At 46.2% G+C, this 26954-nt stretch overlaps 1 protein-coding gene across 1 annotated transcript in view; it reads right to left on the bottom strand.

Moving 5' to 3' along the window:
- Positions 1–215: 215 nt before the first annotated feature.
- CDH4 (cadherin 4) overlaps positions 216–26954 on the bottom strand; it is a 466474-nt gene continuing 439735 nt past the window's right edge. The window contains exons 13-15 of the mRNA XM_054980461.1: positions 12313–12452; positions 10195–10359; positions 216–490 (exon numbers count right to left, since the gene is read on the bottom strand). Coding sequence (XP_054836436.1) covers positions 284–490; positions 10195–10359; positions 12313–12452 — 512 coding nt within the window. The 3' untranslated portion in view covers positions 216–283. The remainder of the gene's footprint in view (positions 491–10194; positions 10360–12312; positions 12453–26954) is intronic.

The following is a 26954-nucleotide window of genomic DNA, read 5'->3' as shown; positions in this document are numbered from 1 at the left end:
CAATCGCAGCAGAGACGAGTGTTCATGCTAGACACCTCGATGTTCTTTTAAAAAAAGGAAAAATAAAAAAAACAGAAAAAAGAAATGTTCTAAATCACCACTAAAAGGAATACAGTCAGCAGGGGACAGTAATTAAAAAAGCTGCCACTTCTGTACAATTCTTGCTTCTTCACTCTTTTCTTCTTCATTGTTGGGTTTCTTTTCCTTCCTTCCTCCTCCTCTTCTTCTAATGCTATAGCTTTCCTCTTTTTTTTTTGTACTAAAACAATAAAGTGAGGTCATTTTAGTCTTCCTCGCCTCCCCCGTACATGTCCGCCAGTTTCTTGAACCTTGGCCCCCAGTCGTTAAGGTAGTCATAATCTTGGTCTCCGGAGCTTGATGAGTTAAGCGAGCTGACGGAACCCGCTGTTGAACCACTGCCCTCGTAGTCAAAGACGAGAAGGGAGTCATAGGGCGGGGCTGTTGGGTCATTATCTGCTGCTCTCAAGCCCTGAAAATGAAAAGAAGGAACAGGTCAGCTTGGATTTACAACATCCTAATCACACAGGAGAGAGTGTGCTTTAGTGCTAAGTAGTGCAACAATACCTACACTTCATATACATATTGGCTATAATCCACTTAATTAGGCAGGGCTTCCCTCTAATGTAGTGGCCTTCAACCCATAGTATGGTTGTCAGCCCTTGGTTGGAAACCAGTGGGAGGCTTACCTGGCTCAGGGGTGGGGGGAGGCAGAAATGGCATCCGTAATTGCTACCGTAGGGATGTGTTGGATTACTAGAGCATCACTGAAATGTGGTGATGTCACTTCCTGGTTTTAGACCGGAAGTGACATCATGATTCCCCCCCTCTCCATTTTCTCCTACTGTTCATTTAAGCTGTGGTGGAGGACCAGGAAAAATTGTTGGGAGTCCTACCACTTGAAGGGGGTAGGTAGCATTGGGACTCTCAGAGGGGTTGCAGAGTCCTACTTGCTGGGCTGTGAAATCCTAAGGAATCACATCTTTTTGCTCCTGTCCAGAAGGACCTGATGCTAGTGTGCATGTGTATTTGTCATTTATTAATTTTATTTTATTTTACAAGATTTATACCCCACTTTTCTGCACTCATAAGGGCCAGCGAGGGCACGGCAGTTCCCATCTGTAGACAGCAAGGGCACCACACTTCCTGCCTCTTTTTGCACAAACACTGAGAGGAGCAACAGGACTACAAGGCAAAGGGAATATGGTGGAGAATATTCCTCTATGGCTTTGCCCCTTGACTTGTTCCTCATTATGGTACTTTTCTTACGCTCAGCTTGAGTTTCCTATCTCCAGCTTGCTTGATCATAGCCTTGGCCTTGACACTGGTGGACTCATAATTCCTATTCTTCATCTTCCTGTCACATGACTCTAATGACATGTAACTTCATATCACGTTTGCAGTCCAGTGGGTTCTTTACAGGATGGGTTCCATGTTTGGAAAAATTAAAGAGCACTGTCCTAAGGAATCTATCCATTTTCCTCCAAGGGACACAGCTATGCCTTTCCTCCTCTGAGGTAGACCAGGCTACAAATTCTCTATTAGAGATAAGTAGCCACTCTTATAGAACCACAGTTCCTGAGGGTCTGCAATTTAAGGCTGCAATCCTATGCACATTTCCTTGAGAATAAGGCCCAGTGAACACAGCGGAAATGTGTAAATAAATATGTGTAGGATCACACTGCATGCATATAATGAGATTCATTCTAATTGTCCCATTCACATCAACTAGGGCTCCCAAGTCTCCCACTATAGTGGGAGATTTCGCACCTTGGACCTCAGTCCTTGGCTACCACTTGACAGGCTGCTGGGAGATATTGGGGGAGGGCGGGGGGGAGGATTCAGTACCAGGCTGAATTCAGACATCATTGCGTTGGCATGATGCTCTAGAATATTGGGGTCTAGAGAGTTTTGGGTGAATCCTAGAGCGTCATGCTGACACAAATGATGTCACTTCTGGTTTCATCCCGGAAGCGATGTCATGTGTTGTTGTGGCACCAAATCATTTGTTCCCGCCCCCTGTAATGTCCTGTTGGGTGCCAATGCTGAGTTGGCAACACTGACATCAACAGATGCACCCATCAAGTTCATTGAAGCATTAAAACTGACTGTGCATTTGCAACAGCTGTGAAATGCAGCTGGCTTCTGCCTGCAGCTCTCCCTTGCTCCCTCAGAACCATGCAGAATATAGTGAGTAAAGTGGAGAGATACTAGGTTCAAGAGGGAAGATCTTCTCTTGTGATGCTCTTACAAGCCTGCCTTTCACTGCTGCAGGAATGGTGCGTATTCTTCTTTCTGTGCGGTTCCATTAGCCCATGTAGGCAATGATACAAGATATTGAAAGAAGGATTTTGTGTAACATTCCTTTTTGAAATGTGTGCGCGCCACATTCGCAGTCCTTTCTTCGGAGTCTTTAGAACACGGTCTCCCAACTTTATTCTGTTTGTGTGGCCTTTGGGAAATCTGAGAAAGTGTAGTGGTACCATCACAAAAATGGCTCCTACAGGGGGGGTGGGTATATCAAGTCACAAAGTGGCTACCATAGAGGATGAGTGTTTGTCAAATCACAGGGTTAGATGATAACAACAACAACAACAACAACAACAACAACATTTGATTTATACACCACCCTTCAGGATGACTTAACACCCACTCAGAGCGGTTTACATAGTATGCCATTATTATCCCCACAACAAAACACCCTGTGAGGTGGGTGGGGCTGAGAGAGCTCTGAGAGAGCTGTGACTGAGCCAAGGTCACCCAGCTGGCTTCAAGTGGAGGAGTGGGGAATCAAACCTGGTTCTCCAGATTAGAGTCCCGTGCTCTTAACCACTACACCAAACTGGCTCTCAATTAGATCAAGACTAAATCAGCAAATTCCTCTGATTCCTGCTGCAGACCCCCCCATGAGATTCCTCAGCCCCCTCCCAGGAATAACGTTCTGTGAAGATGCAGTGGAAGGGGGGATGCAGTCAAGTTTTTCCACTGGAAGACAGTCTGGATCCAACCTATAATATCCTGGGAGGTTCCAAGCCAAGCGTGCTCCGGTGAGGCAGCTGCAGCAGCAAGGGTGAGGCCTCCTTGACTGTTCTAAAACATCTCCTGCTCTAGGTGTTAGCAGTCCTACCCTTTCTCCTTATTGCAAGGGCAGCTTATGAATGTAAAATATTACAATCCCCTTTCTCATGTGCCTTAAGCACAAAAACACTGCCCAGATAGGCAGAACAGATACCAACCCTGGCTGGAGTTGGAAAATTACCAGACGGTGTGTCAGGATGACAACCTGCCTCTCCACGCTCCAGAGAAGCACTTAAGTGAAACAAAAGAGAACTTCCATCAATGCCCTTCCATACCTTCCGCACTGCTCCTTCCTAATCTGGGCTATTCAGGGACCTGATATCTCCTCTCTGGCCATTGCAGGTCATCAAGTACCCTCTTTCAACCATACTTTCTCTCAGATATGATTAAACGTACTACTCCCAATTTACTGTTACACCTCCAGATGAGCCATCAAGTTATTATTTCAGGGACAGAAGACATAATTCTGCCCCAGGGTATGTTTTACAAGATAATTGGGCCATGTGCTTTGTGTGTGTTCTTGGATCCTATGCACAGCCTCAGGCACATGTCTGAGTCTTCTCCTTCCTGCCGTGAAGCGCTGGCCACTCAAGCTGCTAGGCTATGGACATCCTCTATCTCCTGGTGGTGGTGGAGATTACTTTCAAGTCAGAGTTGACTTATGGTGAACCCTGGTTGGGTTTTCATGGCAAGAGACTGACAGAGGTGGTTTGCCATTGCCTGCCTCTGCAACCCTGATCTTTGTTGGAGGTCTCCCATCTAATGATTAACCAAGGCTGACTCTGCTTAGCCTCTGAGATCTGATGAGATCAGGCTCACCTGGGCTATCCAGGTCAGGGCCCTCTATCTCCTAGACTGGTAAATATCTCTTGACCCTGCATCTCTCTTCCTCTTCCTCCCTGTTTCCTAGTTAGCTGTGTATGTATGCTGTGTGTGATTTCCTGTGTTCCTGTTGAACACCCATCTGGTTCTTTGAGGGAGTTCTCTAAGGGAACGATCCTGGTATACATTGATGGAGATATCCCTGTTACCATCTCTCACTGTGTCTTCTTGAATGCTAATTCCCCCAACTCACAAGCAGACTCCCATTTAGGGTACCATAGGGAGGTAGAAGATTGGCCTTACTTTGAGGAAGAGATGCAGGACAGGTTTATCATGGAGGACAGGTCTATCAGTGGCTGGCTACTAGCCATGATAACTAAAGGGAACCTCCATGTGCAGGGGCAGTAAACCTCTGAATACCTGTGCCAGGAGGAAACACCAGGGAAAAGCCTCTATACCCTGTTGCTGGTCCTACAGAGTTACTGATTGGCCTCTGTGGGACAGGATGCTGGACTAGATAGCCCACTCATCTGATTCAGAAGGGCCCTTCTTCAGTCCTTCTGAGATGCTGTTTAGTTTCCATTTCTAAACAAAAAGGGAAGGTTTTCTACTTAATACCGCCATAGTGGGAGTATGTGTTGCCAAGCCCAGAGACAAAAAAACTGTGTGTCTGTGCAAAGCTGAGAGCTGGCTGTGATGCACTCGTACTGTTCCAGAAGGCAATCTCAGAGTAGAGAATGGATTTGTCTTATCTCCGCCTTCAGCCTCCTGTCCTGTGCCATTTGCCTGAACTCAATTGGGCCCCATAGCTCTCGGGAACATTAGTTCCCCAATGTTACATATGATTGCAAGTCAACTTGGGGTACCCCTGACTGGACTCTGTCACACATATCGTCTAGTTTGCCCCTTCCTCCCCTCCTCAAATGCAAGAGGAGAAAACCATATACAGGACTACATACATTCAAGAACAGGATACGTAGCTTTTATGATCACTGCCACCGTATCGTTGGCTTTGTGCCATTAGAGCCAAAATGGGAGTGTACGAAAAGATTTTCATCCAAGTTCTCCTGTGACAAACTAGCAGATGCTAGTTTTCACTGTCTGTTTGGGTGGGTGAGGATGGAAGAATTATTCCAGAAATACCTCCCATCTTTCCTGTCTTCCCACCTCAAAACATGATAAGCTCTGTCAAATCTGGTGTCATAGTCATGTTTGTTTTTGACCGGCAGCAGCTTGAAATTGGGGAAGGGGTTTCAAGTGTGAAGGAGGAGAGAAGACTTCTTACTAGACCCCACAGGTGTGCAGATGGAGCAAATGTTTGCATGTACCAAGGAGGAAGGATTTTAATGATTAAAACCAGAGTCTCAAGGCCAGGAAATTGATACGATAACAAAATTAAATTGCTTCCACGTTTATGTATCCGACTTATGAAACGGATCGCGTTTTGCCTCGGAGGAAATAACTCATCGATTGGTTTGCAAACACACCAGCTCTCTTTTCGAAAGTAAAAGGATCAAGTAGACAAATTAAAGATAAATATTAAATGCAGACCTTCAAGAACTACGTGGGGAATTCATTCTTTTCTGGCAGGGCTCAAGTACAGGAAGGGAGGAACAAAAACCTGTGTAGCCATGTTTGGCATGTAGATGCAGCCAGTAGCCTCTGACAAAAGGAAATTAACTGCACCTGTGGAGTCTGGGCATTTTACTTATTAAAAATGTCCCTAGCCTTTAGGGAGGCATAGAAAAATGGGTGGCTGCTTTCTGAAAAGTACTTGGGAGTACGATCTTCCCTTCTCAAGGTGCTGTTCCTGTGCAGGAGGGGTTTCCTTAAGGTTCACCACAGGCTCTTTTTCTATTGCCCCTTGTACTATACATGTGCAGTTAGCATGATGAGCCATTACAGACAACATGCATAGCTCACATCCATTCTCCTCTTCCCCTCTGCTAAACAGCATACGTTCCAAAGCTGGAATTCAATGAATGAGTAGAAGGGGAGATCTAGATGAGGTGATAATAGGGATCCCCTTCCCCTGGTGGGGGCAGGGGATCCCTCGCTTTCACCCTCCTCCTCCACCTCCCCACCCTCCACCTCTTCCCCTGGCTGGCGGAGGAGCAAGGCACAGGAATGGGCCTCCCAGGCATGCTCCCGGGGCGGCATGACATCAGTGATGTCATCACGCCACCCCAGGGGCACTCCTGTGCTTCGCTGCAGGCCAATTTGGGCCCCAAACAGGCCAAATTTGGGCCATTTGAGGTCCAAATTGGCCTGCTGAGAAGTGGGCACACCTCGCCCCATGGTTGCACGGTGATGACTCTGGAAGTGTCATCACCAGAAGTGACATCACCATGCAGCCGTGGGACTGCGACCACGAGTAAACAGTAAAGAATGCAAGAAGGAGGTAAGAGGCAGGTCTTCCCATTCCCACTGGGAGGGTAAGGGGACCTGGCACCCCTAGGTGATAAGATGGTATGCATAAATGTCCCATCCGCTGGACTTTGCTGGTGTGTGCTGAGAATGGAAGAAGGGGAGAAATAGGGCTTGTCTGAGCCCACTGACAATCCCTCCACACATTGATGTTGCACCCAGATTGGGGGAAGGATTGTGTCCTGGACCTGAAGGGCTCTTCCACCCACATTTCAGAATTCGCAGTTCTGGATCCTGCTTTGTACATGTAACTAGAAGGCAATCTATAGGGCGAAAAGGAGCCAACACATACAGGCAACCATACACTAAAATGGTCATCATGACCTGTCCTCAGATAGGCACACTGCTTTTCCTAGTAGAAAAAGGGAAAGCACAGAAAAGATGTGGGCAGAAGGGCAAAGACAAGTGATGGACAGGTTGTTACGAGACCCTTTCTTTCTCTCAGCTAGATTTTGCCTTTAAGTCTTTTCTTCTTGCCCCCTCTGGGTAGATTGCTGCCACCAGGAACTATATTCCAAAATAATTTAAATTTCCCTCTTTAATAACATGCCCAAGGGTCAGGCTCCTTTGTGGAACTATGCAGCCCTGAGGATAGGAATAGGATATGGGAATAACAGATACTGTGGGATAAAAAATAATAATAATAAACTTATTTTTACATGAAGCGTATTGGTTTCATATTATTTTTTAAGCTTGATGGTTTCAAAGGGTGTTATTTGTTCTTAAAGTTACTTTACCTAGGCACAGTCACTCAGATCTTCATGAACTTTCTCAGGCTGCACACACAGTTTGCCTGCTTCGGATACCAATTTCTCACTCAAATACACATAGATTTTCTCTCAGGCTCACACACAGTTTGCCTGTTTCAGATACCAATTTCTCACTCAAATACACATAGATTTTCTCTCAGGCTCACACACAGTTTGCCTGTTTCAGATACCAATTTCTCACTCAAATACACATAGATTTTCTCTCAGGCTCACTCATAGTTTGTCTGCTTCAGATACCAATTTCTCACTCTGCAATTCACTCAGCCCACATAGATTTTCTCTCAGGCTCACACACAGTTTGCCTGCTTTAGACAGAATGACACACACAGAGTTCAGATTTCCACACAGGTTATATTTCCCTCAGAACTGTTTAAACATGCTCAGGCTGCACACAGCTTGCCAGCTTTGCCCAGACTGGATCTTTTCTCTCCACTCAGTAACTAAAAACTGCAATTCACTCAGCCCACACTCTCAGTCATCAGCCCATCATATCACTCACTCATCCCTCTCTTTCACCCCCACTCTTCATCTGTACCACACCAAGCATTTAAAGACACATACATGCATTTACTTAAAATCATTACACAAGTACTTATTGGTGAGTCTACACTGATCCTCATCCCAAAGACATAGCATCAACAGAAGACGGCAGTGTCCTTGCCCCGTCAAGTTTATAGTGTGCACCACCAATCATGGCAGGCCCTATCCAACATATTGTACCACTGGTTGTTGTGGGTTTTCCGGGCTGTATTGCCGTGGTCTTGGCATTGTAGTTCCTGACGTTTCGCCAGCAGCTGTGGCTGGCATCTTCAGAGGTGTAGCACCTCTGGTGCTACTGGTGCTACACCTCTGAAGATGCCAGCCACAGCTGCTGGCGAAACGTCAGGAACTACAATGCCAAGACCACGGCAATACAGCCCGGAAAACCCACAACAACCATCGTTCTCTGGCCGTGAAAGCCTTCGACAATACATATTGTACCACTTCTTGTTTGTTGCTGGAAGCAGAGCGAACACTGCCAGCAAGGGTTGGAGACTGATGGACTTTTCAAATGAAACTGGAAAGGGCGATACGTTACTCTAGCCCAGAGGTCTTCTGCCTTGCTGATCCTGTGGGCACCTTTGGAATTATGACACAATGTGGTGGGGGCAGCCATGAAATAGCTGCCACAAAATGGCTGCCACAACAGGGCAAAGCCAGCCATACAATGGCTGCTGCGGCTCACCTTCAGTCACACAGTGAAGATCTCTGTGCTGTGATGGCAGCAGCTGCTGAAGTAACATTTAAAACAATATGCAGAGTCAATCAAATCTCTAATGGCCAATAAAAAGCCTTGCTGGGTATGACCCCCACCCTGCCTTGCCCACTTTCTAAAAACATTTGATGGTACCCCTACTCTAGCCTTTCTCTCTCTATGCTTGTTCCCATATTCTGCACCCAAACCTTGATCCTCAAAGCCATTTCTCATTGGTGGTAAGTGTGGGCACCAGCACTGCCTCCTAAGGAACTATACAGCTAATTTTTTTTGTTTCCTTTTGAGCCACAGTATGGCAGAAAGTCTGTGATGGCCACCTTCACCACTGGTTTGCCACTTCACAAGTAATCTGATTTTCTTCTTTGATATTCTGGGCATTTTAATTTGCTGTTATTACATTTTTTGGTGGGTGTTTCTATTGCCAGTATTATGGTGTGTCTGGATGCTGCCTTGGGTGATCTGTTGGAAAGCTGGCATACTGAGAGGTAAGGAGATTATAAGTAAAGAAATAAGTATGTGACAGTCCAGAGAATGGTCTGCACTGGCACATAGCACAGCTGTACTGTTGATGCTAAGCAGGTTTGGCACTCTAAGCTGCCTGCAAAAAAGGCCACCTGGAATCCATGGATGGTGTACAAAGAGGTACTCTAAATACCTCCAAGGACTTTTGTTGCACACTGGGAATTTTTCTCTCCCTTTTGTGCCATCCTAAGCAAAGTCATCCCCTTCTATGTCTATTGAAGTTAACATGGCTTAGAAGGGTGTAAATCTGCTTAGCACTTGAGATGGGCACGAATCGAATTACGACCCAAAAAAATTCAGGAACCAAGCCAGTGGGTCATGGAAGCTCGTTTCCATGAACTTCCACAAACTGGTCTACTGGTTTGTTTGGTTCGTATTAAAGGGGCAGTTTAAATGGCCATTTCCCCAGAGAAATGGCCATATAAACTCCCCCCCTGCTGCCTGCCAGCTGATAGTTTAAAGGGCCCTTTAAACTCCCCAAACCCCAGCCCCCCGCCCCAACTCTACACTTACCTTGCCCTGCGGGCTTGTGGTGTCCTCCCCCTACTCCCATGAGGGGCGGGAAGGCCATTTTTGGCCTCTTCCACCCCTGCATGGGCCCGCAGGGTGGTGGAGGAAGCCAAAAATGGGCTTCCCGCTCCTCAAATGGCCACCACCACGGGGCCGCAGGGCAAGGTAAGTGTGGGGGTGGGGCTGGGGGCTGGGGTTTGGGCAGTTTAAAGGGACCTGCCACTTGCAAGCGGCGGGTCCCTTTAAACTATCAGCTGGCAGGTGGTGAGGGGGGGATCCCTCCCTGCCGCCTGCCAGCTGATAGTTTAAAGGGACCTGCCACTTGCAAGGCAGGAAAGGGCCCTTTAAACTGTCAGATGCCCCTTTCCCTGCCTCTGTTGAGCAGCCAGAAAGGGGCATTTAAACTCCACGAACCACGAACCATGAACTGGTTCGTAAACCTGCCCCAGTTCATGCCAGTTTGTGGTTCCTGGTTCATGAAAACTCACGAACCACGAACCTCATGGTTTGTTTTTTTTGTGGTTCATTCCCATCTTTACTTAGCATCTCAATGACAATCCCAAGTCCCTTCGGATGTTTCACGGTCCTTTGGATTTGGTTGCCTTTCTGAGCTCTGTGAGGGTTTTAAGTCTAATAAATGAGGGTAACCCAAAGTCATTAAGCAAGAATCAGCAGGCCTTGCTTAACGTACATGTATACATAGACACACTCTCTCTGTGCTAATTGCCTAAATGGCCCTTGATGGTTATACAAGCCTGGAGAGATAAATAGGGAAAGCCTGCAGGAACCTACCTCATTAATAAAGTCCCCAATGTCCCCAGGATGGGGGATTACAGGCCTTATAGGATATTGGGGCTCAGCACCAACTGGTCTCTCGTCTACTCGTCTGACTCCATTTGCCTTGTTCAGAACGTGATCCATACTCTCTGGCTGCTGAAGTTGGCTTAAATCATAATCCTGTAACAAATGGAGAAGCAGGCAGTGAGACTCAAGGAGTTTTCCGCTGAAAATTGTCAAGTGGCTCTATGCCATCCAGGCATACAAATGACCTTATTGGTGCAAGTCCAACTGAAACCAAAGCAGAATCATTCTCACCATGCGGCATCAGGCATTTAGACAGCTCCAGTGGAATGGCCCACTTTGGGGCAGATTCTGCAGAGCACGAGAGAGAAATCTTCTCAATAAACGATAAATCAAATGAACCACCCCATTCGTGGTCTTCAGTTCCATATGGTGTTGAAAAACATTGGTTTGGCTCCACTGAGGTCTTTCCATTGGTGCAAGGATTTATGCTGCAAAACTGTGACTTTTTCCCTTTTTCCCTCCCAAAATGACAGCATTTCAATGAAATCAGTTGGCACAGGGAGAACAGGAGAGGGGGGCCGGAATAACAGAGCACGGCCATTTTATAATCAATTATTCCATTCACATTTGAACACTTGATAACTGAGAGTGGGTTGAAAGGAGGGCCATGGCCCAGTCCCTCTCCACCGTTTCCCCATCTTCACAACCAATTATTGGATGTAGAGATTAACAGCCTCTTTGACCGTTTTGGAATTAATTTGGAAGAGCTCCATTCATTTACCAAACGGCTGCAATCAGGACCCTGAATTGTTCTATTGGCTGTAGCAAATGGTGCTAGGCGTGAGCAGAGACACAGGAGCTCTGAAGTGATATCAGGTTGCCAACATCCAGGTGGGGCCTGGAGATCTGAAATAACAACTGATCTCCAGACTGCAGAAATAATTACCCATGGAGAAAAGAACTGCTTTGGAGGGTGGACTATATGCCATTATACCCCACTGAGGTCCCTTCCTTCCCCAAACCCTGCCCTCTCCAAGCTCCACTCCTCAAAATCTCCAGGCATTTCCTAACCTACAGCTGGCAAGCCTAAAGTGAGATGATAACATAATTTTCCTTAACCTCCTGTCCCAGTTTCTCTGCCCCTTCATAAGCGGTGGCATTTATGGGTTTCTGTAGGCCATCTTATCTACCTTCAGAGAGAAAAGGGGGGGGGGCTCTATTTGTTCTGGAGTTGCCACAAAAGTGTCCAAGTCCTCTAGATCCTAGGAATACCTCGTCCTCACCTGGGATCATTTTGGCCTGGACATGAATTCGAGAGGATACTAAACTTGAGAGGACAGGGATTTGGAAGTCATACTACACTTTCAGAATCTATCAAAACCCAGGCCGTTTTCACACGGAGAGATCATGCAAACTCACAGCATGAAGCATCTTCCTAGCATGATCTCCCGGCACAATCCCCTTTAATGGCCCGATGACGCCAGAAAAAGGGCCATTAAATGGGACTGTGTCAGGAAATCGCGCTAGGAAGACACTTTTATGCTGTGAGTTTCGCCCGATGTTCCAAGCAGGTGGCCGTATGAAAACGGCCTCAGTTCTTATCACTGTTTCAAAGACTGCAGTTGCAGCTAGCAGATATTTGGGACCTGTGTCACACTCAGTCTTATTCTTTTTTACCATGTATAATAGAAGTTATGATGTATGGGGGTCCATACATTGCGGCTGGGCTTGGCAGATTCCCATTATAAACCGCTCTGAGTAGGCATTAATTTGTCCTGAAGGGCGGTATATAAATCAAATGTTATGTTATTATTAGTAGCCACCTGTAAAGAGCCCAGTCTCACCATGTACTATTATCTGGAACAATAATTCCAAGACTAAATTATACCTTTATATTTAACTTTGGCGGGGGGGGGGATTGTAAACATCAGGAGTTTGGAGTCATTAGTATATAATTTTTTTCGCCTGAATGAAAAAAAATATTCTTGCTGAGGAAGTGTAGATGAGAGTTTTTGTGGAAGACTGATGGCTCTTGGTTACTGAAGACTGTTTAAGCTTATCAGAAGCTGGTCTGAGAATGAATCCCAGAGGCGATGCTCTCCTTACCTGGTCTTCTTCTCCCCCTCCTTCTTCGTCGTACTTCAGAATATTATCCCGTACATCATCCTCGGGGTCAATGAGGAGCTGCTTTGTGTGCCGCTCTTTTTCCCGTCGCTTCATCCACACCACAAAGAGCAAAACCATGCCTGTGAAGAAAATAACGGAAGAGAGTCTGCTGAGTAAGTATGGTCTATGGACTAGTGCCCTCATCAAAAGGAGAGCAGTAAGGAAGGAGCCTTCACCTGCTCATTAAATTTGCTGATGATACCAAATTGGGAGGAGTAGCAAACACCCAAGAAGATAGAATTAAAATTCAACAAGACCGTCACCTGAATACTCTGGAGAAGTGGGCGGCTGTGAATAGGATGCAATTCAACAAAGACAAGTGCACAGTATTACATCTGGGCTGCAAAAATGGGAAGCACAAATACTGGATGGGGGATACACTTCTGGGCGGTAGTATATGTGAAAGATCTTGGGGTAAGAGTGGACTGTAAACTAAATATGAGCAGTCAGTGTGATGCGGTGGCAAAAAAGGCCAATTCAATCCTGGGTTGTATCAAAGGGGCCATAGCGTTGAAATCGCAGGGTCATACCCCCTCTCTATACTGCCTTGGTCAGGCCACACCTGGAGTATTGTGTGCAGTTCTAGAGGCCTCACTTCAAAAAGGATGTGGACAAAATTGAGAGGGCGCAGAGGAGAGTGACGAGGATGATCAGGGGGCTGGAGACTGAGCCCTACAAGGAAAGGTTGAGGGGTTGTTGTGGGTTTTCCGGGCTGTATTGCTGTGGTCTTGGCATTGTAGTTCCTGACGTTTCGCCAGCAGCTGTGGCTGGCATCTTCAGAGGTGTAGCACCAAAAGACAGAGATCTCTCAGTGTCCTGAGAGACACTGTTTGGACACTGAGAGATCTCTGTCTTTTGGCGCTACACCTCTGAAGTTGCCAGCCACAGCTGCTGGCGAAACGTCAGGAACTACAATGCCAAGACCACGGCAATACAGTCCGGAAAACCCACAACAACCATCGTTCTCCGGCCGTGAAAGCCTTCGACAATACAAAGGTTGAGGGCCTTGGGAATGTTTAGTTTGGAGGAGGTTGAGGGGGGACATGATTGCTCTCTTTAAATATTTGAAAGGCTGTCATTTGGAGGAGGGCAAAGAGCTGTTCCAGTTGGCAGCAGAGGGTAGAACCCGAAGCAATGGACTTAAATTACATGCACAAAGGTACCGGCTGGATGTTAGGAAAAATTTTTTCACAGAGTAGTTCAAAAGTGGAATCAGCTGCCTAGGGAGGTGGTGAGCTCCCCTTCACTGGCAGTTTTCAAGAAGAGGCTGGATGAATACTTGTCAGAGATGCTTTAGGCTGATCCTGCACTGGGCAGGGGGTTGGACTAGATGGTCTGTATTGCCCCTTCCAACTCTATGATTCTATACCTTTCCCAGGTTATCAATGGACTTTAGTTGTGAACACTGGATCTTGAGTTGTCCACAAATGGGGGAAATAAATGCCATCTCTCCAATGATAAAAGCTCATTTTGATCAAGGCAGCGGTAGGGGCTGAGGGCATTGCACACAGTTGCAGCATCTGAATTCTGAATACGGTCAACGTGCATATTTCAGCCACATGAGCTGAGATGAAAGTGCATACCGTGTAACACCGAGTGCATTACAAAACATGATTTGAATGGGAATGACGTCTTCCTTGGTATCTGAAGACAAGCCAGCATAGCCTGTAGCGGCTTAAAGAGCACATTTTAAGAGGCTATTGGGTTTATTTTAAAATGAGTATTCACAGACAACTTTCCACTTTGTCAGAGGAAGGAACTGGACTGATAGAGTACAAAGCAGGGAAGGCATAGCGGGAAGAACATTATTGCTGCCTGCTGAAGTATCTAAGCTGTGCTTTTCTTGTATTCTTTCTGAGTCCAGATATATACTTGGGCACAGCTGGAGGTGTGAACTGAAGGGCTCTTGGCCCATGCCCTTGAATGAGATGGCCCACGGGATTGCCCCAAATGACAACTGGCTACTTTCTGTTTGTTTTATTTAAATTGTATTGTCATGGCACGTATTAATGATGTAAGAAAAATAAAGGCGTCACCTGCTAATGGAAGACAATAGCAGAAAAAGACAGATATTGCTTGGGAGGGAATTCTTAATTTTGATGCCAAGACTGAGAGCGAAACTACACGAGATGCCCAGGTGCATGTTGGGTACCTCAAGGTTCCCTGGATAGTGTAGTCTTACAAAGAACAGCCGCTCGATATGATTCTCTGTCAGGGGAAAAGCGATGGGAGGGATACTCTCTCTGTCTCTTGCAAAAAGCCTCGGCTTGGGTTTTCCTCCAGGAACTTGGGACTGGTATGTGTGTGTGTGGATGTAACAGGAGGCAGGAAATCCAGGGTGGCTTTTTGCAAGAGAGAGAGAATCTGCGAAGCAATTCTCCACTGAAGAGCAGTGGGAGGAATCCTCCTTCTTCCTCTCTTGCAAAAACCTGAGCGGAGGCTTTTTGCAAGAGACGGAGAGAGAATTCCTCCTGTTGCTCTCCCCCCAGTGGAGAATTGCATTGAGCATCTGTTCTTTGTAAGACTACAATACCCAGCGGACCTTAAGGGATCTGACACGTGAAGAACATGTGGCGAGCATCTCATGTAGTTTGGCTCTTAGAATGGCCTCTCATGGGTTGCTACCCATTTAACTGCAGAAGTTGGGGACACCTGAAAGAGCAGGCGATCCTTATGGTATGTTTGCCCTAACCCATGCAGGGCTTTAAAGGTCAACACCAGCACCTTGAAGTGGGCCTAGAAGCAAATTAGGAGTCAATGTAGATAAAGCAAGACTGTAGTGATATGGTCCCTTCCAGGAGAAAAACAATGAGTAAATATATTAAGTAAATGTGTAAGCAGCTGTGCATTTCCAAAGAAGAGTTACACCTTTCTAAGCTCATGTAAGCAGTTGGTCTGGCCTCCACCATCTTTAATAGCCATTTAATATGGCTACTTGTGATATTAAATATCACCAGGCCCCTGGATTTAAAATGGCAGTTCAGATTGCAGCCAGGGGAATTCCAGCTAACAGTTGCTGAGTCCTGCCCAGGAGATCCAGGCATGAATGGAATGCCATATGTAAATGTGGAAAAATCAATGGTGATTAGTTTTGCAGTCCCCCCAGTCCCTAAGGAATCCAGCACAACAAAGGTCTCAGAGTCATCCCCATGTAACACATTCCTTTCCCTCCTTCCATGAGGAGATCTCCTGTCCTTGATTGAGGAGCTAATCAAATAACATTCATAAGTATTTATAACTCATTCCTGGGAAGGTACATTCCCAACTAAATTCATCAACTCAGCTCCAGCGGACTTCATTAACAAACTGCCCTTTTGTGCACAGCCCGGGCAAGATTTGCATTCTCTTTCACACATAGGGCACGTTTTACCCTATAAGAGTAGTACCCGGGCCCCATTCAAATTGTGCACACTTCCTGGCTGCTCCCTTAGGGTCACTTCCCCTAAGCCTCTCTCTCTCCATACATGCTTACCGGATCCAAAGTGCTGTTCCCTTGGGGTTTGCCCCAAGCCTCTTGCTCTCTCTTGGCCAAGGACACTGGACGTTTGAAGCTACTCTCTTCTCTCAAGGACTGGACTACTCTTCAGGATAGGTAGATATAGTTATTCCCCTCTCTCTATCCCAACTTTTGGCTAGCTTCCTAGGACTCTGTGTGTGAGAGACCAGTTATTCCTCCGAATTTCTGTGTGTAGGTGCATGCATTTTTCCTTCTAATAAAAGATTGTTATTTTAACTTAAGCATCATCCTCATCTGCTATAACTGGAAGAGACCCCGTAAAAATTGATGAAAAAGATCCTGTAGTTACCGACCTCTCACTTATCTGTCTTCTTTGCTTGCTAATTCCCCCACAATTTTCTTACTTGCCAGGAGACCAATTCAGGTAACACTCATCGTTCTCAAAGACTTTAAAGGGAGTAACTCTATTTAGTAAATAGGTTTATTGGAACATACTGGCCATGCTAAAGTTAATATCAAAGACACATCCTGATGATAGCCGGAACCCTTAACTAAAAATTTATATGTAACTTAAAGAATTGCAATAACATCAAAAGAATTTTGAAACCTGCCTTTACTAATATATTCTTTCCTACTCCTCTGATTGGAGAAAAGGGCTTTATTTTGTGTTCTTTTATTTATACTAGCAAGACTGAGCCATTTTGGAGTGGTACCTGCCCTTTGAGAAGCTCTCACAAAGGAAGTCTTGGCTGCCCACTTGACTGACTTTGCTTTGTCATCAGGTGAAGACATTTTTATTAAGGAAGGCATTCCCATGCCAGGCTGCCAGGCTAATTGTTTCATCGGAACCCTGCCACCATTATGAAGATCTTTTCAGTGTCGCCGAGAAATCCGGTATCTAAATTGGCCATTTTTTCAGCTTAGGGAAATCATAATGTGTGACAAGATATCCTTGGGTGACTAAGTATGAACTGAGATCACCCCAAATTATGTAGGACATGCCATCCGTTTTCCTCCCCACCACATCAGGATACTACAGCCCAAGCACTTCATCTTAAAAAAAAGAAACAAAAGTGTTTGGAAATATTGGGTCTGAATCTCAAACGCATTCAAGAACTGACATCAAGATGGCAAAAACCGTTAGGAGGCTGGTGCCTTCTCTGGCATTCCACTTCCTGCACTGGGCAGAATAAATCCTTTTAAATCTGCAAGATGTTGCAGCTGGACTAATTTCATTTTAATGATGTGTGATTCTCTCAGAAGGAATGCAACAGAGGCTGGATAAAACATTAGTTCACATAATCCAATTTGGACTTATTCTCCTCCTTTTTATGGGTTTTCAGTTTTTTTTCCCTTCCAAAAATCGCATTAACAAATGCTTGGAGATAGTGTTTCAGCTGCCTTGCTTGGAAAGCAGATCTGAGCCTCTTTGAACTCTTTGCAGAGAGTGGGTTTTGTAGAGCGAGAGAAAGCAAGCTGTGCAGCTAGAGATCTGCTTTGGTCCAGCTCGAGAACTTAGACTGGTTTTGACCAAAAGAGAGTTGGGTGAGATTAAACAGCTAGCATTCTCTTGCACCCTCAGAAGCTGCCTTGGGGAAAGAGATTCTCCACTTTGCTGTTTTTGTGCTGTTTGGGCCACTTCAAACACGAGGCAGATAAACCTAGCTTTGACCCCACATATAACTGAGGACTGAGGGCCAAGCTACACATGACGAATGACACTTGAACAGCAAGTGTATTTCTCCCTGTTCACTTGCCCTCCACTCAATCCACTTGCTGTTCAAGTGTCATTCGTCATGTGTAGCTTGGCCCTCTGGCCCATCCCAGCTCCCCGAGGAGTATGCCTGTGTGGCACTAGGGTTGCCAGGCCCCTTTACCCTCTGGGCAGCAGACCTGGCAATCACCTTTTTTGATGTCTTCGCATATGCCCAAAGCATGTGCATGCTCCTGGGCTGCGTGATGATGCCATTCCGGAAAGTGATGTCTTCGTGCAGACCTTCTGCTGCCTCTGGAAGCGCTCCTGCTGCAAAGCGCAGGAGCGCTGCCGGGCCAGCATGATGGGCCCTGGAGTTCTCTTGCACTCTGCAGTGGGCTGATTTCAGCCCATTTGGGGCTGAAATGGGCTCTCTGTGGAGCACAGGAGTGCTGCCAAGTGGTGCGATGGGTCCTGGAGTGCTTCTGTGCTTCACAGCAAGTCAATTTTGCCACCAAACCCATTTTGGAGGCTAATTTCAACTTCAAACCAATTCGGCCCATTTGGGGCCCAAATCGGTCCACTGCCGCATGCTGAAATGTGCCATGTTGCCTGGGAGCACGCCTTGGGAGGTGTGTGCCCCAGCCTTTTTCTCCATCAGCCAGGTAAGCAGTGTCGGGGGGTGGATTTCAACCAAAATCTACAGCAAAGCATAAGGCTTTTCCCTCTACATTTTTGGTGTTTGATGAAGCCAGTCATGTTACAGCTAGGGTTGCCAGGTCTCCTGGAGCTCAACCTGGAGACCAAGGGAGTTGTGGAGGGGTGCATGGGGGGGGGGGCTTCCCTTCCTAGTCATGCCAGGAATGCCGTCATTCCAGGTGTGACAAGGAAGAGCTCCAGAGTGCACGGGAATGTGCTCTGGAGTTCCTGGGCCCATTTGCAGCACTTCTCCCCCCTGAGTGGGGGCAGGGGCAGAGGCTGGGAGCAGGGACTCTCCTTCTCCCACATGGGACCAGTAACCCTAGTTACAGCCTAGTCACATTTCTCCCCCCATCTTCTAGTCTCTGAGCCAAACAAATACTCTTATTTTCCACACGTTCACCACAGCCATCATCATCAACAACAATAACAGTGTGCTTATAGACTGCCCTTCTGGACAGATTAGTGTCCACCCAGAGCAGTGAACAAAGTCAGTGTTACTATTATCCCCACAGTACAGCTGAGAAGCTGGGGCTAAAAGGAGTGGCTTACCCAAGGCCACCTGCTGAACTCATGGCAGTTGTGGGAGTCGAACCAGCAGAGTGCTGATTTGCAACCCAACCACTTAACCACTATGTTACAGCCGCTCTTTGAGTTTAATCAATCCAAACTGCCTCTGCAGAGACTACTACTGAACTTTGAAGAGACAGGAGATTCCATCCTGCAGTTCCAGGGGTCATTTTGTAGAAAGGAGGAACTCATTAGCATAACTCATTAGCATAACTCATTAGCATAAGCAACGCCCCTTGACATTACCAGTAATGTGTCATTAGCGTAACTGATTTGCATATACAGCCCTGCCATCACTTATCCTGGCTGTTTTAGACCCAATCCTGGCCATTCAGGGCCGAAATTGGGCCCAAAATGGCAAAAAGGGGCTGAAAATGGCTGAAAAGGGGACCAAAATGGTCAGGATCAGGCCGCTGATGAACAGGAGAGTAATCCACCACACGTCAGAGGCCCAACCCAGGTTGAAACAGGCCCAAAATGGCCGAGAATCAGGTGGGTGGGGCCACCTGACATGTGTCCTCTTTGGGGAACTGCCGGAACTGCGTTCCTGCGCGTTCCCCCTCAAAATGAGCCCTGTGCAGTTCTATTTCCTCATATAGCTTAGCCTCCACTTTTATTCAGTGGACAACGAAGAAAGGGAAGAAAATCTCTGCCTGTCAAGATTCCAAAGTATTCATACCACAAGACACATATTTATTTACTACAATTTTATCCCACCCTTTTTCTTCACGGAGCTCAGCGCTGCATACGTTGCTATGTACCCCTTCATTTTATCCTCAAAACAAACCTGTGAGGTAAGTTAGGATGACAGAGAGAGGCTGGACAATACTCATCCAGGAAGCTTCAAGATATAGCAGGGATGCATACCTGGTTCTTCCAGATCCTCCTGTAACACACTAAGCACCACACCACATTGCTTGTCTTATAAAGTGGTCCGGAAGGAACAGTCGGCTTTTGTGTTCCTTCTTTTTTAGCCTTCCAAGTGCTGTTAGAATTTTACTCAACAAAAAAATCACTGGTGTGAAGAGAAAGGACTGGACAGCTAATTACAGCCTCCATATGTCAGCTGGCCCCTCTCCCGTCTTTCTTGCAAAGAAAAAACGGTTTTCAGATTGCTCGACATTTCTTTAACACTTTCCCCAGGCCGTTTCTGGAGTAAAATGAAACACAAATGCAACTCTTATCTCTGACCAAACACAGATTCCACCCCCCCAAAAGTGTTCAGCTATTTATGCCAACCATGAAAGCCCTTTTGGGGGGGGGGGGTCGTTGTCTCTTGCAACACACAAACTGCTTGGTGTGTGAAAACAATATTATAATGGGTGTTTTTTTTTTTAACAAAACAACAACAGCAACAACTTTCCCCCCCCATCACACTCATAGAAAAACTGTCCCATTAACGCCTCTACAGCTACCTTGACAAAGAGGCTTTCGAAGTGTCAATAGCAGATACAGCTGGCTCCTTTTTTTATGCGCTTGCATGAACAGAAAGCTCTATTATTGCTGCAAGGCCTGTTTCCACTCTGCATGTGGTGGTCTTGAAATCTATTGTCTTCTTTCATCACAGATATTTTTTCCCCTCCAATGTATTGCTCTTCCTCTAGTGTGTTAAAGATTGCAGTGAAGCTGCGGTGGCCGGTGAGCCAGTTTGCCGGAGGCTTTGTGGTTCTCAATGCTCAGCCCTGAGGAAAGGGTAAAGGAACCCAGTATCCTTACTGGTGACAGGGCACTGGTGGTATGAAGGTGCTATCTCAGAACCAGGCAAGTGGTTATCTATTCAATATCATAGCTCTTGATAATTGTTCAAAGGTCACTGACCACAATATAACCAATGCCTAATAACAGTGTTCACGATCAGACAATGTCCCAATCACTGTCAATAAATTGTCACTGAAGAAACAACGCTGGTGAGTTTCACAGTTCCTTCAACATAACCATTCGGTGATCCATTTTTTTCTTTCCTTTTCGGATCACCAAATGGTTATGTTGAAGGAACTGTGAAACTCACCAGCGTTGTTTCTTCAGCGACAATTTATTGACAGTGATTGGAACATGGTCTGATTGTGAACACTGTTATTAGGCATTGGTTATATTGTGGTCAGTGACCTTTGAACAATTATCAAGAGCTATGATCAGGGCTCATTTTGAGGGGGAATGCGCAGGAACGCAGTTCCGGCAGTTCCCCCAAAAGGTCACATGTCAGTTGGCCCCGCCCACCTGACTCTTGGCCATTTTGGGCCTGTTTCAGCCTGGATTGGTGCCAAAACGGCCTGGATCGGGCCTCTGACGGGTGGTGGATCAGTCTCCCACTCAGCAGTGGCCCGATCCTGACCATTTTGGGCCCCTTTTCGGCCATTTTCAGCCTCTTTTTGCCATTTTGGGCCCAATTTTGGCCCTGAATGGCCAGGATTAGGTCTAAAACAGCCAGGATAGGTTATGTCAGGGGGTGTGGCATATGCAAATCAGTTATGCTAATGATACACTTCTGGTGATGTCAAGGGGCGTAGTATATGCTAATGAGTAATGCTAATGATGAGTTATGCTAATGAGTTCCTGCAGCTCTTTTTCTACGAAATGGCCCCAGCTATGATACTGACTGGGATTTTCTTGCACTTTGCACTTTCACTGATATATTAAATTTATACTTTATATACAGTGGTCTCTTAGGACTGTGTCTCTGAACGGGGTCCTCCGTGTATATTTGCTGTGTTAAGGACCACTTTCCTCGTGTTGTTTGAGAAGTGGTTATCTATTGCCCGGCTAGCAAAACCTAGCATGGCTGCTGTACTAGGTGCGGCATGCCACTCTGTAATCACAAAGTGGCACTGGGCTGGAACAGGGGTCTTCTCTACTGTAACCTCACATTTCCCTCTGTCACTACATTTCCCATAAGAACATAAGAACATAAGCAAAGCCATGTTGGATCAGGCCAGTGGCCCATCCAGTCCAACATTCTGTCACACACAGTGGCTAGAAATCCAGTGCCATCTAAAGGACTGTCAGTGAGGCCAGGACACCAGAAGCCCTCCCACTGCCTTCCTTCCAGCACCAAGACAACAGAGCACCACCTCCCCACAAAGAGAATACCATCTATCTCCTGTGGCTAATAGCCACTGATGGACCTCTGCTCCATATATTTGTCCAGTCCCCTCTTGAAGCTGGCAATGCTTGTAGCTGCCACCACCTCCTGTGGCAACGAATTCCATGTGTTTATCACCCTTTGTGTAAAGTAGTATTTTCTTCTATCTGTTCTAACCCGACTGCTCAATAATTTCATAGAGTGCCCACGAGTTCTTGTATTGTGAGAAAGGGAGAAAAACACATCTTTCTCTACCTTCTCTAACCCGTGCATTATCTTGTAAACCTCTATCATGTCTCCCCTCAGTCATCTTTTCTCCAGGCTAAAGAGCCCCAAGCGCCTCAATCTTTCCTCATAGGGAAAGTGTTCCAACCCTTTAATCATTTTAGTTGCCCTTCTCTGTACTTTTTCCAGTGCTATGATATCTTTTTTAAGGTGTGGCGACCAGAACTGTACACAGTACTCCAAATGAGGCCTCACCATCGATTTATACAGAGGCATTATGATACCGGCTGATTTGTTTTCAATCCCTTTCCTAATAACCCCTAGCATAGCATTAGCTTTTTTTATGGCAGTCGCACACTGTGCTGACGTTTTTAGTGAGTTATCTATCATGACTCCAAGATCTCTCTCTTGGTCAGGGGAAGGGGAAGATCTCTTCCCCTTGATCAGTGATCACCACTAGAACTGTCAACCTCTAGACAGGGCCTGGAGATTTCTTGGAATGACCAATGATCTCCAGGCTGCAGAGAAAGTGGCTGTTTTGGAGGCTGGACTCTATGGTATTATATAAACAAAAAGAGTCCAGTAGCACCTTTAAGACTAACCAACTTTATTGTAAGCTTTCGAGAATCACAGTTCTCTTCGTCAGATGCATGGAGGGCAAGAAGAAACTGGTCAGATATATAGGTGGAGAGGGGAGGGCGGAGTAGATGCAAACAGTAGCTTCTGATATGGAGATCAGTTTGCTTCTGTTAAGGAAGTCAGTTACTTCTGATAATGAGATAACCGTTCATCGTCTCTATTCAATCCCAGCTTGACTGAGTCAAATTTACATATGAATTCCAATTCAGCCGCTTCCTGTTGGATTTTGTTTTTGAAAGGTTTCTGTTGAACTACAGTGACCTTTAAGTCCTTGATGGAATGTCCTGGTAGATTGAAGTGTTCTCCCACTGGTTTCTGGATGTTGCCATTTTTAATGTCAGATTTGTGTCCATTTATTCTTTTGCGCAGAGGTTGGCTGGTTTGTCCAACGTACAGAGCAGATGGACATTGTTGGCACATGAGGGCATATATCACATTGGAAGATGAGCAGTTGTAAGAGCCAGAGACTGTGTAATTGATGCCATTGGGTCCTGTAATTGTATTTCCTGGGTAGATATAAGGGCAGAGCTGGCATCTGGGTCTGTTGCAGGGCCTGGTACCTGTTTTGGTGACTCTGCTAGCCGATTCATGATTGTAAGTGAGAAGTCGTTTCAGGTTGGGTGGCTGTCTGTAGGCAAGGAGAGGTCTTCCACCCAGGGCTTCTGCATCTGCCGAAGAGAACTGTGATTCTCGAAAGCTCATTCTACAATAAAGTTGGTTAGTCTTAAAGGTGCTACTGGACTCTTTTTGTTTTTGCTACTACAGACTAACACGGCTAACTCCTCTGCATCTATGGTATTATACTCTCCCTGGATATTAGAGTTGCTAGCTCTAAGTTGGGAAATTCCTGGAGATTTGGGGGTGGAACCTGGGAAAGGCGGGGTTTGGGAAAGGGAGGACTTTTGTGAGATATACTGTCCAATCCTCCATTTTCTCCGGTGAGGAATAATTTCTACCCTTACATTTTCTCCAGGCATCTGACGAAGAGAACTGTGGTTCTCGAAAGCTTATGCTACAGTAAAGTGGGCTAGTCTTAAAGGTGTTACTGGACTCTTTTCTATTTTGCTACTACAGACCAGGGCTTTTTTTCAGCAGGAACATGGTGGAACGGAGTTCTGGAACCTCTTGAAAATGGTCACATGGCTGGTGCCCCCGCCCCCTGATCTCCAGACAGAGGGGAGTTGAGATTGACCTCTGCGCCGGTGACGTGGAGGACAATCTCAACTCCCCTCTGTCTGGAGATCAGGGGGCAGGGCCAACAGCCATGTGACCATTTTCTCCGAGGGTAACCCACTGAGTTCCACCACCTCTTTTCCCAGGAAAAAAGCCCTGCTACAGACTAACACGGCTAACTCCTCTGGATCTATTTTCTCCAGGGAAACTGATCTTTGTAGTCTGGCAATCATTAGTCTGCAAAACTGAACTATTCCAAAAGGCTTTTTACTCAAATGGGAGGGCTGCATTGTAGGGATGGGGTCTCCGGTGCTTCACTAACAAGCTGGGGATCGTAGACTTCATCACCATTTTTGCCTCATATATGATCTGCTGCTTTAAATATGTGCGCCTACGTACAACCATCGCTCCATGCTGTCTAATGTGAGTCCTAGAATTGATTATGTTTTGCTTCAGTATCTCTACTACGTCTTGGATCCTTGCTAATGCTATGTCTTTAAACTTGTATATGTTTTACCTTATGGTATTGTATTGAAAGGTACTTACTTGATACTGATTGTACTAACCTCATACTGTGTAAGTCTCAGTGAGAAAGTCTCAATGAGAAAGGCGTAAGTCTCAGTGAGAAAGGCAGACTATAAATGACGTAAATAAATAAATAAAAATGTGTAGTTCCAGGAGCTCTCTTTGTCCCCATGTGGAGGTTGGCAACCGAAAGAACTGTCTTGTTGCAAGGGAGCACTTGCTATGATTTTAAATCACTTGATTTTCCTTAGTACTTGCTACTCGATGATTTTAAGTCAAGCTAAGGGCCGAACTACACGTTACGTTTTCCTCATGTTATTCCCGGCAGTCAAAACTGTGCTGCAAGTTCCATGTACAGAATTCACTTCCCGTCTATCACTCCCTTTCCAGAACTCAGTTTCTGTCCCTCACTCCATTTCCCTTCATCATTGATCACCACTAGGCCTGCCAACTTCCAGTTGGGCCTGGAGCTTTCCTGAAATTACAAATGATTGACGAGATCAGTTCCCCTGGAGGAAACGGCAGCTTTGGACGGTGGACTCTATGGCATGACATCCTTGCTGAGCTTATGCCCTTCCTGGGCACTGCCCTCAAATCTCCAGGCATTTCCCGAGTTGGAGTTGGTGACTAGAGTTGCCAGGTCTCACTAGCTTCCCACCAGGAGGGCTTGGACTCTTACCTTTGTCTGCCCCAGTTCAAATCTTTGCGTGTGTGCTCCAGTGGCAGCATGATGACGTCACTTCTGGAAGTGACATCACTATGCTGTGTGCACAGCATCGTCACTTCCATAAGTGAAGTCGTTGCGCTGGCTGTGAGAGCACTCCCATGCTCTGCATGGCTCAAATTCAGCCGGTTTGGGCCCACATTGGCTCCAAATGGAACACGGGGATACTCCCACGGCTGGTGCGACAACATCACTTACAGAAGTGATGCTGCCATGCCAGGTGGGAGCATGCGCCATGTGCATGCTCCTGAGGTGCCTGCCAGTGGTGGGCAAGCTCTGGGAGTTTGCCCCCTCCCACCAATTGCGGAGCGATCAGCGGACGAGGGGGCAAATCCCCAGGAGTTTGCCTGCCACCGGTGGGCCTCTGGGAACCCTATTGGTAACCCTATCCCAGGAGCACAGGATTCAGTACAGACTAGGGCCATCGGCCATGGGATGAGTGGGAGCTCAGCTCCCCCCCTGCACAATTTTCCAAACTTGAAATAGTCCCAGAGAGCCACTATTTGCCTTCTTGGAGAAACTTATGTGTAGCCCACCAGTGCACATGCTGCCCCCAGTGGAACAAGATGGTGGATCCTTAAGACCATTTTCAGTCAGCAGAAGGGTGCAAGGGAAAAGCTTAAAGACCTTCTCACACACCACAGTCCGAATCCGAACCAGGCCCTTGCATGATCGGGAATTAAGTTCTGAGCATAAAGCTCCCAGTGCACGCTTGATGGACAGACATGTGATGGCCATGTGGGGGGACATGAGGACCTGGCAATGTCTGATTTGACCCTTATTGGTGATGACTCCTAGACAGGCTAAAATCTTGGCATCTTATACGGGCCCAGTTGCATGCAACCATCTGGATGTAACTCAGGACAGAAGTCGAGGATGCGCATTCTATTTTAGAAGGGATGGAAATGCGCATCTCTAACCACATCAGGTGAACGGGGACTGCTATCTGATTGCATCTTGCAAAGTGGATGTGTGCTGGAATGCACTTCCGCATGCCAAGCACCCATAAGTTGAGCAACAACAACAACACAAAAAGATACAACTATTTATTACACAGTGCACAGAAATTTAAGATTAAAAACGACATATAGAGGATCCTATTAAAAACTCAGAACATCGTATATAGCAACAAAATGAAGCTGCACATTTAATAACAGAGAATCACAGTAATGGTTACACATGTATATTGGGTCTTTTGGTTCTGCAGTCTATTATGATCTGAGTTTTTAATTGGATCCTATATATGTCATTTTTAATCCTAAAATTCTGTGTACTGTGAAATAAATAGTTGCAATCTTATCTTTTTGTTGCTCAACCTTTTGGTTCCTGATTTGATTTTCAGGTTGGGTTTCTCCCCCCCCCCCCCCGCAACACCCTTGTCCGCTTTTATCTTTCTCATGCAAATCCACAAGCACTATGTATACAGAATTCCCAGTTCAGCACAAACCTACCATGGCAGTTAGGTTAGGGCAGGGCTGTGTCGCCAGGGACTAGTTGTCCTTCCAAGACACCCGAACCTCTGCTCAGGACAGTATGACACAGAGAGCTATACTACAAGAGATGAATTACACAAGGATGCTCATGTGAAGGAAGTTGCAATATTAGCCGGGAAACTTAGTTTTAAAAGCGATTGGAAGGTTCTGTCAATTTCCCCTCTCTACAGAGCCAGCAAAGCTCATTCCTCGGAGAGTTTATTTATTTCCTCTTCACCTCCTAGAAGGGGAGGTGAAACTGACAGAGCCTTTGGGAGGAAATTAGCAAACACTCTGAGGAGTGATCTTTGCCGACTCTGTAGAGA

Source organism: Eublepharis macularius, chromosome 5 (assembly GCF_028583425.1).
Source record: "Eublepharis macularius isolate TG4126 chromosome 5, MPM_Emac_v1.0, whole genome shotgun sequence".
Classification (NCBI taxonomy): domain Eukaryota; kingdom Metazoa; phylum Chordata; class Lepidosauria; order Squamata; family Eublepharidae; genus Eublepharis; species Eublepharis macularius.
This window is presented reverse-complemented; position numbering and strand designations above follow the sequence as displayed.